General features: G+C 35.5%; 1 protein-coding gene across 1 annotated transcript; it reads left to right on the top strand.

Annotated features, from left to right (window-relative positions):
* The first annotated feature begins 1805 nt into the window (after positions 1–1805).
* LOC117435445 (protein asteroid homolog 1-like) lies at positions 1806–13895 on the top strand. The gene is made up of 5 exons (XM_034058596.3): positions 1806–1872; positions 5048–6372; positions 9393–9603; positions 11134–11317; positions 11901–13895. Exons 2-5 carry the CDS (start codon positions 5068–5070, stop codon positions 12193–12195), a joined length of 1995 nt encoding a protein of 664 aa, XP_033914487.1. The 5' UTR covers positions 1806–1872; positions 5048–5067; the 3' UTR covers positions 12196–13895.
* Positions 13896–13912: the final 17 nt, after the last annotated feature.

Genomic DNA, 13912 nt, shown 5'->3' with positions numbered 1-13912 from the left:
AAGCAACGTGTAAAAGAGGCTAAATAAATAATTATTCCTATGATTTTTTTTTTTACCTAGGCCTGTGTCTCGGGTGCTACATAGCTGGTTATGGCCTTGAACACTCTACATAAATATAACTTTACACTGACTCACAATGTGCTTGTCCCTGAATTTGAACTCGACTGCACCTTATGTTATTATTGTTATTGTTTATTTTTTAGCAGACGCCCTTATCCAGGACAAATTGTTACAAGATATCACATTATTTTTACATACAATTACCCCTTTATACAGTTGGGTTTTTACTGGAGCAATCTAGGTAAAGTACCTTGCTCAAGGGTACAGCAGCGTCTCCCACCGGGGATTGAACCCACGATCCTCCTGTCAAGAGTCCAGAGTCCTAACCACTACTCCACACTGCTGCCCTATGAGTTCAGTGAGTTCGATGCCTAGCAGTATTCCTTTTTTTACACCACTTGAATAAGTTGGTGCCTGATTTAGACTCATCCAAAATCTCATCTAGATTTTGGTTTCCCGAAAGATTAAAATTGATATACCTCGTCAGTCATCTTTATTGCAAATTTAAATAGGGCTACCGTTTTGACCAATCAGGATAGAGTATTTAAAATACCCTTTTTATAACATGCTCTGTTGTTCAATTACACTTTTGGTCATGTGACTGTACAGGCCCGCACTATCTCATGGGCACTGTGCTCTATTGTGGGTTTTCATTATTATCATTTGTTTATTTAGCAGACGCCTTTATCCAAGGCGACTTACAGAGACTAAGGTGTGTGAACTATGCATCAGCTGCAGAGTCACTTACAATTACATCTCACCCGAAAGACGGAGCACAAAAAAGTGACTTGCTCAGGTTCACACAATGAGTCAGTGACAGGTGGGATTTGAACCAGACCTCCTAGTTACAAGCCATTTTCTTTAACCACTGGACCACACAGCCTCATAGGGGAATTATTATTTATTTCATGTGACGTCACATTTAAACGGGATCACACTTAAGCGGGGTGGTGATTCTCGTCTTTAAAAAAAAAAATCCACAGTGAACAGACTCTAAAAGGCACTGCATTGTGAATGACAATTTACTAAGAGCGTTGGTACAATAATAATAATAATAATAATAATAATAATAAAAATAATAATAATAATAATAATAATAATAATAATAATAATAATAATAATAATAATAATAATAATGTAGCGTTCGAGCCGATGAAATAACCTACTGATGGAATAAAACAAAAACAGGGAGACAGGCTTGTGAGATGAAATCAACAATGGCGGAAAACGTTTTATTCATAACACACAAAGTCCGCTCTACCTTACCACATCATACACAACCTTATTACTCCACTAGATGGCAGCATAACTTATAAGACCACAAATAGCTAGGGGGATCATCATTTATTCAGTATATGTAGTCAGCTCTCCACCCATACTAAAAGTCCAACATTATTACGATTACGTAAATCTGGTGCAACCAAAAGTGTTTTCTATTCAGAAAATGTCTCTAGTTCACATTTCACATTTCATCCACCTTTTATTGCGTTAAATAAGTCATTAGATTTTTCAGAACATGCCAACATGTATGCTCCATTACTCTCTTGTATTTTAAACACATTTTATTCAAGGAGTTATTTGTGATATATTTAAGAAAATTTTTGAGCAGATGAGAAAGTATTTAAAATTGTTTTCCATATTATATTCATATTACTAAGCTATTTGTTTGTATTTACCGTTTAATGTAAGTACGAATGTCTTCCACAGGGAGCTTTTATTTTGAAGTGAATGTACGACACTCCTACCGGAAGTTGCTTCTTGTTGCTACTACTTCACACAACCGGGCAGGGCGAAAACGGGAGGACTTAAATAGTAAGTTAAGCGACGAGCTTTAAGTTATTTCATATGATTGCATTTCATAAGATTATGTGGTCAAATTACAAAATTATACTGTAATATTAAATTGTTAGTACTTACAATTACATCTTGGACCATGCGAAAAAAGTTATAAGGTTTGGAATGCAAAACTACTTCGAGTTTAAAAAATACTGGAGTGGGTTACAATACAACCAGAATGCAAAGCTGGGTGATAATATACGCAGTTACATTTGGCACTTCTTCATAAGGAAGTAAATACATTTGCGGTACATTTCCCTTAGGTTAATTATTGTAACGTTTTTATTTTTATACTTAATGTATTGCATTTAAAATATATCCAAAGTTACATGGGAATTAAGGAGTTAAAACTTGTCTAATGACCACTTTTTGACTGGTGTCGCGGGAAATTGGTCGGCTGGGAAAAAAGTTGGCATCATGCACTGTGCATATGTGAATTTCACAATTTCAGGGAAGTGCTTGTTGGGAAGTCACCGCAGATTACAGTACCGAAATTGCATTATTTATTTTTTTAGAAACAAAAACAAAAGTACAGACTGCGTTTTTGTATAACATGTTACTTTTTGCGTCTCATCTAGATAGACAAGTAACTAAGGTATTTCACGTTTAGCCTTCTGTAGATCGCACTATTATTATTTATTTCTTAGCAGACGCCCTTATCCAGGTCGACTTACAATTGTTACAAGATATCACATTATTTTGTTACACATTATTTTTTACATACAATTACCCATTTATACAGTTGGGTTTTTACTGGAGCAATCTAGGTAATGTACCTTGCTCAAGGGTACTACAGCAGCAGTGTCCCCCACCTGGGATTGAACCCACGACACTCCGGTCAAGAGTCCAGAGCCCTAACCACTACTCCACACTGCTGCTATGTAAAATTAAATGTCAAACCATGTTAAACTAGATATACAGTAGTTATGAAAATCATGGTAAAACTGCACATTTACTGAGGTAAACTTTACACAGATTGTGTGCTGCGTGTTACAATTTATTTTGGTATGTGTTTGAAAACAATAGCACATTGCCAGTAAGATAAACGTCATTACTGTCAAAAGTATGTATATTATTATTATTTATTTATTAGCAGACGCCCTTATCCAGGGCGATTTACAATTGTTACAAGATATCACATTATACATTATTTCACATTATACAGATATCGCATTATTTTACATACAATTACCAATTTTTACAGTTGGGTTTTTACTGGAGCAATCTAGGTAAAGTACCTTGCTCAAGGGTACAACAGCAGTGTCCCCCACTGGGGATTTAACCCACAACCCTCCGGTCATGAGTCCAGAGCCCTAACCACTACTCCACACTGCTGCCCTCGTATAACCTCGTATTGAAACGGATGGGTACTCCAGATGAAACGTGTTTGTATTTCATTCGAATGCATGCTTTAAAAGGAATGAATATATATATATATATATATATATATATATATATATATATATATATATATATATATGAGAGAGAGATTGATATAACCTATTGCAACTTTAAGAATAATCAATAAAGATAATTCTGTCAACTGTATTGAGAAGGATTTCCACCAGTATGAAGGAGTTCATGTCCAGGCCAGTCAATAAATAACACAATACACATAGAGGAAACTATACCTAGTACTTCAATGAGAAGCTGTAGACTATAAATGTTAAGTTTTTAGTGTGGATAACACACCTAACCCAATGCATATTTACACTTCTACTTTATGCATTAATCCCCCAAAAATGTGCTAATCTGGTCCTCTTATGTTGGATATTATCATGGAAATTAGAGTCTGGGAATGGGGATGGGGGATCTTCCAGAAGCTCGAATGGTGATTTTCAATAGTGGGGAAAACTCATTTTTAACCCACAAAGGACTAACCTGTTATATACACAAAATAGCACCAGTTTGATACCCTCCCACATTTATTACCTATGGGAAGAAATTATTTGGTTTTGTAAAGGTAAATTAGTGTGTCAGATATGTTTTACTCCATTACAAGTGTAATATATATTTTTAGTTTACAGCAACAAGTGACTTTGCCAAAGGTGGCATTTGAAAGCAACCACATTGTAGATACAATTTATTTAATAACTTTCTATTTATTTTAAATGAATATATGGAGGTGTCTGTCCGTCTGTTCATCCATCTATTTGCTTGTTTCGGCAGACATTTTTGCATACATCTGGATAATTACATATCATTGTGATTAAACATTTATTGCTATTCTTATTCTGTACTATTCTGCACAAACTATTGATGTATGTCATGGTCATCAACGTTTTCATAATACCGATGGTTTTAGTTTTAAAGTAACAGCTGGGGATTATGTTACTGAGGACGTACAGGAATACTCTACAATAAAAGCAACACACTAGGCAAAAACTGAAATACAGAAAATAAATCAAATGAATGTCTAATAAAAACAGAACTCCAATAGAAAACATAGTAAAATTGTGTTTAAGGAATGACAGGAAAAAGTGATTTAAGATTTGGTCTATAAGGAACAAACTATTCCTATCTCCAAATAAAGCTGGTTGATTGTAAAATGAGGTACACATCCAGATAAAGGGCAACATAACCAAAATACATATTATAATTAGAAGATTACATTTAAACAGCTGAGAAGTCCGCTTAACACGTATACAGTATAAGATAAGTTTTTATTGGAACCTGATAAGATGACTAAGGTTATTCAAGAAAGAGGTGTGTTATGAAGCCAGAAAATATGTTACATTTGATATGTATTTTTCCCAGACTTGGTGTGTTTTGGGCAGGGATTTGAGTGAAGAAATTCACGCATGCGCAGTATTGACAATGTCGACCAATTTTCTGTGACACTGGCTGTACTGGTGATGTACACCCTAGCGGTTGCTCTTTTGTTGTTCTGTATGGACTAGTGTCACCATACAAATGCAAGTTTTATTCCACTACATTACATTAAAAAAAAAAAAATGTATATATATATATACATTTTTTTTGTGCGTGTGTTATACCTGTTAATGAACCTAGTAAGACATTGGGTAGAAGTACAACAAAAGAGTAATTTTTGATACTGTTGTCACTCCCCTGCATGTCTATAGAAATTATCCTAATTTCCTAAATGTCTTTTACACTTCTTATAATGCCTTAATGAACATTTTCTTCACAGGTTAGACCTAGACAGTCGGAATGGGGATCCTTGGATTAACAAGTTACGTTGGAAACAACAGTCATTTTTTTATTGACACAAAGTTAAAAAATACCAACATTATCATTGATGGTAACAGCTTGTACCACCATCTTTATTTTAATTATGGCATTGACAAGCGGCACGGAGGAGATTATGACGTGTTTGCGGATCTTGCACGTTCATTTTTCAAACAGCTTTTTCTCTGCCACATAAATCCCTATGTCTTGTTAGATGGAGGATGTGATTACACTGACAAGAAGTTTGAAACACTTAAGATGCGTGCTAAAGACAGAATTAGAGTGGCACATTCCATTGCAGGAGGTTCTAATGGCAGTGTGTTGCCACTGCTATCCAGAGAGGTTTTCAAAACCGTCCTTTTACAGCTCGAAATACCCTTTGTCCAATGCTTGGCAGAGGCAGACTGGGAGATAGCCTCACTGGCAAACCAGTGGAACTGCCCTGTTTTGTCAATGGATAGTGACTTCTGTATCTTTGATTTGAAGGGTGGTTATTACCCCCTCAATGATTTTAACTGGAAGAGCACAAGCAAGGACAAAGACAATAACGAATTCTATATTCCAGCACTATGTTTTTCTATAGATAAGTTCTGTGCACATTTTAATCATATGAACAAGGCACTCCTTCCTCTCTTTGCAGTAATTAGTGGCAATGATTATGGTAATATACCTGCGATGGAGGACTTTTTTTCCAAAGTGATTTTCCCCTTAGGGAATGTTCGCAATGCCAAGAGGAATAACCTCATTCACGGCCTCCTCAACTGGCTGTCGAGGTTTGAAGAACCAGGAGAGGCCATAGAAAAAGTGCTAGAGTACCTTGTGGACAGTCGCAAGGATGGAATTCGGAAATGTCTGTGTGCGGCTATGGAGGAGTATAAACTGTCTGATAGCCACCTTGCAGAGTTCTTCACTAAAGGAACACCTTTGTCTAAAGTTCCAGTGGCAATGGACATGCTACCGGATTGGGTTGTGGTTGCTTTAGGGAAAGGGAAGCTTGCCCGATATATCATTAATGTACTGGTGTTGCAAAGGGTATTCTTAGCTACACAGGTGGATGACAGTCAACTTCCTAGCAGTCACATGTGTTCTTTGCCAATTCGTCAGGTTATGTATGGATTGCTTTTAAATGGCAGAAATCCCAGTAAGGTAGGGAATGGTGCCCAAGGGAAGAATAAAGGCTTACTAGTGGAAGAATATTGCAGACATGATCTGACCCTTGGGAAAAGCCAGGTTAAAGCTGTGCTGACAAGGTCTTCAGAAAGCCTTTCACTGGAGGCAATTGCAGAGGTACAGTAACCCCTTTTTATTAAGATGCATTTTGTGAAATTTGGTATTCCTTAGTATAAAACCTAGCCAAACTAAATTATGAAATTGATTGTCAGATGTACTACATACTGAATTATTAAACATGAACAGACTTCCTTTTAGCACCTCAGCATGGGCACAATACTATGCAAATAGTTTTTTCTGCAGATCTTTATTTAGAACTGTTTAAACATGTTAATTAGAATGTGTTATAGTATGCATGCTTTTAGATATAAATGTAATTATTATATTTCAGTGATTTCAGAAAATTTGGACTGTTTTCTTTTTTTTTTTTCTTTTTTTTTTCAATGCAGTGTCCAGTGTTTGGTCCCAAAATGTTTTACTACCCCTAGAGTACATGGAACTGAAGTTGCCAAGCTCCCACCAAATTTGTGTTGCTATGGCAACAAGATAAACATTGCGGTCCCTCAAGAAATGTCAACTTGGTCATGCAAAAATATTTTTAAAAAATGTAAATACAAATTATTATTCAAACCATTTTTATAGTGCTTGTGAAGACTTTACCACCTCATCTTGTTAATGATGCAAAAAAATATTATATTTTTTTATATTTTCTGCCTAGAAATGTGCACAATTAAGTGGAGACAAGTACAATAAATTGGTATTTTTTGTTTGATTTTACAAAAATAATATATTTTTCAAGATATTTTTTTTAAAGCTATGCTACTGATGATCTTTAGTATAGTGGATAGACATAACATTGAACAATTTAAAAAAATGTTGAGCTGTTAATATTTTTATTTTGCAATATAATCTTGTGGCAATACCGTGACCAAGATGACAAGAATACGAATTGACTAGTGACCAGTATTCTTTGAAATTGTTTAATGATTTTTAAATAAACAATATAGAATAAAAAAACATGAAAATATGTATTTATCAAATAGAATATTTAAAATGTAACGGTATGAACAAGTGCATTATTTCAACAAGAAAAAAATAAATCATCATCAAGTGCAATATGTCAACAAGAAAAATATAAAACAATCTAATACATATTGATATTTTATCAAAAACAAAACTGTTAACAATAATTACACAATGCAAAAAAAGAATTTAACTTTTCAAGTTTTATTTAAAATTTAACATTAAAATATTATTGGGTAATAACTTTCATAATGTAATAAAATTGATTAATGTGGACTCCCGAGTGGTGCATCTAGAAAAGGCGCGTCGTGTGGAGTGCAGGATTTGCCCTATAGTCTGGACGTCGCGAGTTCGAGTCCAGGCTATTACTTTGCCGACCGAGGATGGGAGCTTCCAGGGGCCAGCGCTCAATTGGCCGAGCGCCGCCCGGAGGGAGGGAGGGAGGGAGGGAGGAAGGGTTAGGTCGGCCAGGGTGTCCTCGGCTCACCGCGCACAAGCGACCCCTGTAGTCTGGCCGGGCGCCTGTGGGCTTGCCTGTAAACTGCCCGAGAGCTGCGTTGTCCTCCGACGCTGTAGCTCTTGGGTGGCTGCATGGTGAGTCCGCAGTGTGAAAAAAAACGGTCGGCTGACAGCACACGCTTCGGAGGACAGCGTGTGTTCGTCTTCGCCCTCCCAAGTCAGCGCAGGGGTGTAGTGGTGAGCTGAGCCTAAAAATAATTGGCCATTCCAAATTGGGAGAAAATAATAAAAAAATAATTGGCAACGACTAAATTTTTATAAAAAAAAAAATATTATTGTATTATAAAATGTCGGGGTGTGTGTTTCAGTGTGCATGCCTACAAAATTGAACTGAATCTAGAGAAAACAAAATACCCCCCCCCCCCCCTTCCCCCCTTAAAAAATAAAATAATAAAGGCATCAGCTACGTGTCTAAATAATAATTATCCATCCATTATCATAACCACTTAATCCTTTAGAGGGTCACGGTGAGCCGGAGACTAACCCAGCAGACACAGGGCGCAAAGCAGGACTACACCCTAGGCAGGACGCCACACACACACACACACAGGGCAATTTAGAGTGACCAATCAACCTTGGACTGTGGAAGAAAACACACAAACACAGGGAGAACATGCAAACTCCACACAGACAGACCCCTAGGCCGGATTTGAGCCTAGGACCCTGGCACTGTGAGGCAGCAGTGTTAACCACCACACCACCGTGCCACCCTAAATAATAATAATACTAACTCCACTACTAATAATAACAACACTAAAAAGTAGTTTGCAGCCCTAGTCACAAGCCATGTCAACTTGGTCACAGATTTGTATGATAAACTGTGACCAAGTTGACAGTTGACAAGTTTCCCGCCAAAAAATGACAGTTACAGAAAAGGCCCCATCTCATTGTAATGTTAGACCAAAATGTACAAATAACCTTTGTCTTTTCTGTACTGTTTGAATATGTTAAACAACTTTTGTCAAATTGAGACTAAGGACCAAGTTGACATGTTATGGTTATCAATTCTACATACGTTACATAGATATGAAAATAAAAAATAAAAGATAAAAACTTACCAAGCCTCTCTTATCATCTTCCTATCAGCAGTGAGGTAGGACCCCTCTGAGGACCCTAACATTGTAGCTCTCTTTTTAGATTCCTTACTTAAATAGGCAAAATCCATAAACTGTGACCAAGTTGACATTTTTGTGTGACATGATATTTTCAGAATTAAAATGCATTTATTTCTAATTTTACATTTATTTTTTATGTTTTGGTTATTATTTAAAACGATACAACTGTTTATTATCAGGGAGGCTGAATCTCACCAACAAAAAAAATATTTTTGTTGGTGAGATTTTGAAATTTTGGGACTTTAGCTTGGGACACTCTATTTTAACCATGTTACTGACTTAAGTGTAAATTACAATTGTATATTTTTTCAAAATATTATTGATAATTTGTAGTAAATTGATACTACTTTAAAATATAAACATTTAATTAAATGTCAATTTAGGATGTAATTGAAAAAAAAATACTTAAATGCTGAGGACAGCAAAAGCCCTGATTTTCTGAAATCACTGATATATATATATATTTTTTTTTAAATCCAGGTTTCATTGCCAGTCCGTCTTAAAATACTTCTGGAGACCCTGGGAGTAAAACCCTGCATTGTTGACGCAGTTTCTTCCCACCTGATTTTACCAGTGGCTGTCACCTGTTACTGGTTGACTCATTCAGTGCCAAAACCTAAACTGATGCAACTTCAGGCCCTTTTGATGGGAATTGTATATGGAGAGCTACGCAGATTAGAGTGTGATGCAGGTAGATTCTTTAAAATCATTTACTACAACAAGTTGCAAACATGTTGGAGCACATGAAGGGTGGTGGCTTGGCAGCGAATGTGTCAGTTTATCCCCAGGCAGGAAGACAATACAAGTAGTAGCAATGTGAGCTTCTCTACATCTCTACATCCCCCGTCTCCTATATCTTCTTAAATTGGTTTGTTTTAAGACTGTCTGTGCCAATTCTGTGGTGAATTTGGGTCATCGACTACTGAGTGCGAGTTGAGATACCGCACTCATTTCACTTACTGTATGACTGCAGTATTAAAACTAAAGAACAAATTATTGAATATTAAAAGTTTTATAGACTATTCCGACCACTAAAGAGTGTTTAATAAAAGGTGATATTCACACACACAAACATATATAATAGATGGGCTTCAGTGAGTTACAGGAAAATAATTCCATCTAGGGTTTCTTCAACTTAATTTATAAACTGTCACAGAAACCCGAGATGGAATTGTTTTGCTGTAACTCACTGAAGAGGCCCATCTATTATTTTTTATAATACATGGATACCCTTGTGATGCTAATATTAAAGAAGATGAGGTTCAGCAGTACAGTTTTTTTAAACGTAGTGCTTCATTGCTGTACAGACGTTCTATGTCGTTATCCATTAGTGATTCAGCTTTATTTGGATGATTGCCTTTACCTTGTTCTAATTTCCTGTTCCTCTTCAGTTTCTCTTAGATACGAATGTACCATTTTTTAACGTATTCTCATTTTGTTGGTCATTTATGAACATTTCTGTACCGTGGGTGTTGTTGAGTGATTGAAAACGAGACATTTTGTGTTTTGAATTGAAAGTGATGGTCTCAAGGAGTCAAATGGGTCACTACTCTGGTATTATTACTTTTTATTTCGAATGGCTCAGGATGCAAATATAGCCTTCATCCGTGTATATGTGTATATATATCAGATGTTCGTATTCGCTTGAAATTACAAAAATACCTTGCACTTATTTACTACCTCACCAGAAGCTGCGAATGGCAAATAATGGCAAATAAAAAAAAGACATATATACATATTCTGTCTCATTCTAAAGCAGCACAATGCTTTTTTGAGCCAGATGGCTTTCCATAGAGATCACTATGCATAATCTGGTTTGTTTACTTTTTGCTGTCTTAAAACTTTTAGCAAAAAGTAAACAAACTAGAAAGCATTGTGCTGCTTTAGAGCGAGTCAGAATCTCATGGGACAGAAAAAAGGCAAACACGTAATTCTAAAATGCCTTGTTTAAGCAGTGCCTAACTTGTTGGAAATGTTGTGTATTGAATTTTATATAGATTGTATATATTATATATGTTTTGTTGCACTTTCTCTTATGTGGAATGTAATAAACAAGAACCAAAACGGTTCTAATATGGCTTATAATACTTAAAACAAATGAATATCAGAACGAATATTTAAATTATGAACGACTATCTGAATGTGAACATCCTGTGTTAGTCCCAGCACTATATATATATAATCTCATTTTTCTTTCTTTTTTCCTGGCATTCTTGATCAGGACCCAGAGGACCTACAGATGATGTTAAAATAGCATGTGACAGACTGTGGAGAATGAGAGTAAGGCAGACAGACATGGACATTAAGCTTGCCCACATATTTTGCCAGTGGCAGGCTTGCATTCAAATAAGCCTATACCTTAATCAGCTGCTCTGCAATCCACTCCAACAGCCAGATATATCATGGTAAGACAGCTGTATTTACCATTCATTGGACTTTGTTAAGTCAACTTTGTTATCATCGCTTTTGTCGCTAGCCTCTTAATTAGTTATTAGTACTTTCTGTTTGACCCTACAGTGGGAAATACCTGTATATATAGATATATACAGGTGGGCAGCAGTGTGGAGTAGTGGTTAGGGCTCTGGACTTTTGACCGGAAGGTCGTGGGTTCAATCCCAGCTAGGGGACACTGCTGCTGTACCCTTGAGCAAGGTACTTTACCTAGATTGCTCCAGTAAAACCCCAACTGTATAAATGGGTAATTGTATATAAAAATAATATGGTGGATAAAGGCGTCAGCTAAGTAATAAATAATAATAATATATATAGATATCTATATATAGATATATATATATAGCTGTATTTAAGTCCAGCCATCAGCCTCATGGATTCAGTATGTTTTCTGAATCCTTGAGTTAGAAACAGCCTTGCAATTTCATATTCTATTTTCCTGTTTTTGTAGTTTTTGTTTGCAAGCAACCCATTCCATTTTATCAATTAATATTGCCAAGAAATGCGCCTTGTGAGATCTGTATCTTCTTTGTGCAGGCTTTACAGTGGTACTTTTGTACACCAAGCCTTCAGAGAGTTGAAACAAGACAGATCTCCTGATTTCCTGTTGTCTGGATGTACAGTGGCCTGCAAACTCTTCAAAGATATTCTCAGTGCCGTATTGTCAGATGTACCTGCAGATTTCTTCCAGACCAGGGAAAAAAAGGCCAAAAAGTTTACAAAGCAACAGAAAGACGGCCGTTCAAAAGAGCGCAGGAGTGATACAGAGGAGCCACTGTCCTGGCGAAACATAAATAACAGGTTTTCACTCTTATTAACTGATGATGAATAACTGGCCCCTTTTTGATGGGGTACAAATAACATTAGGCACAGTACTACCAATAAGTGACCTTTACAGGTATAATCATTAATTTGGATTAGCATTGTGCTTTTATTAATTTAAATGTATGTGATATAGCGGGTCATGGATGATGTATCAGAACCCTTTTTGAGTAGTGCCTTACTATGCTGCAAGAAACTTTTAAGAGCTTTGTACTGAACATTTTGGAAATGTACAGGAATTGTACATTAAAGTCTTGTATATGTATATCTAAATTTAGCAGTCGCTTATTTTAAATTACTTGCAATATAAATCCAGTTTAACCTTAAACAGAACACCTTGTGGAAGATAATAATAATAATAAAAAATGATCAGGTTAACACTAATTTCCTTTTCGTGCTAATTATTTTGGAGCCTTCCAAGGAAAGAAAAATGTGAATAAAACAAAACACCACAATGTACAGGATATTAGGAAATGTATTAACTTGCATCCGCATTTAGCACTGTTTGGGGACTACAGAGCCTGTGATGCATTTGAGTTGTATAGTGGTCATACAAAAATGTGCACTAGCATACAAGAAAAAGAAACATGCTGCTACAGGTTTCAACATTTCCATGAACATTTTGTCAACCATTCTAAAAAACTGGCTTATTAACAGCAAACTGTGGATGCAAGTTGTCAATGTTCCTGATTTGCTCAATACCCTGATGTTGAGGACGCTTTGCTTTTGTGGTTTAAAAACGACTATTATCAGAAGTTCACTTACAGCCATATTTTCAATAAAACACAATACTTTTCATTGTTATATAATTGAAAATAGATTTCAGTGTTACTGTAACTTCAATAAAAACTGGCAGTATGCATTTGGCGTAGACTTCTGATAATATGAATTACCGACAAGATGCACTTTTTTGCTGGTCCCTTGAAATTCGTATTAATGACAATTAACTGTGTGTGTATATATATATTTACACACACACAATCTGTTCAGTTTTTACGCACAATTTTACTCTGTTGGTGCTAAAAAATACTTTTAATTACAAGGAAGTCTCCTTTGTACTTCTGGTAAAAAAAAACAAAAAAAAAACGGGATGTACATAAATATTTTTGCAAAATCATGAAACCCAAATTTGCATATTTTGATAAATGTGCTGCAATTTATATATTTATGTTTTATGGATCTTGCAATCAACCTGCATAATTTATACATTCCTATTGGGACAGATTTATTAAGGTATTTATGCTAACTTATTTGCAACCTTGTTTGGAAAACAGAAAATGTGCAATGTTATGAAACTAGAATGAAGTAAGTGGAGATCACCTTTGAGTTCTATGTTTCTATTCTGTTACATTTTCACTTTTCCTTTCACAAAAAATGCTGCAATGGGCACTTTAAGCGTAAAGACTGATAAATCAGGTTGATTATTGTTTGAAATGATGTAACTAGATTGAGATGTTGTTGATTGAGTGTGGTTTTATACATTTTGTATTTTTTTTTAATTAAGTGTAATGTTGATGCATGTAAACATTTGTTTATCCTTTATATAAAAAAATACTGTAATAATTTATTTTGTTTTGACAGATGCTGCAACCGTCTTTGCAAATTATTGCATTATTGTTTAATAAGACACCTATAGTAATGTTTTTATATAAGCATAATAAAGTATTCAATTCAATAATATTTATATTAATAAACAAATTAATTAAATGATCTAATGGTTTTCCTAA

Source organism: Acipenser ruthenus, chromosome 3 (genome assembly GCF_902713425.1).
Source record: "Acipenser ruthenus chromosome 3, fAciRut3.2 maternal haplotype, whole genome shotgun sequence".
NCBI classification, from domain to species: Eukaryota; Metazoa; Chordata; class Actinopteri; order Acipenseriformes; family Acipenseridae; genus Acipenser; species Acipenser ruthenus.
The sequence above is the reverse complement of the archived record's forward strand: the minus strand, read 5'-3'. Positions and strand labels throughout refer to the sequence as shown.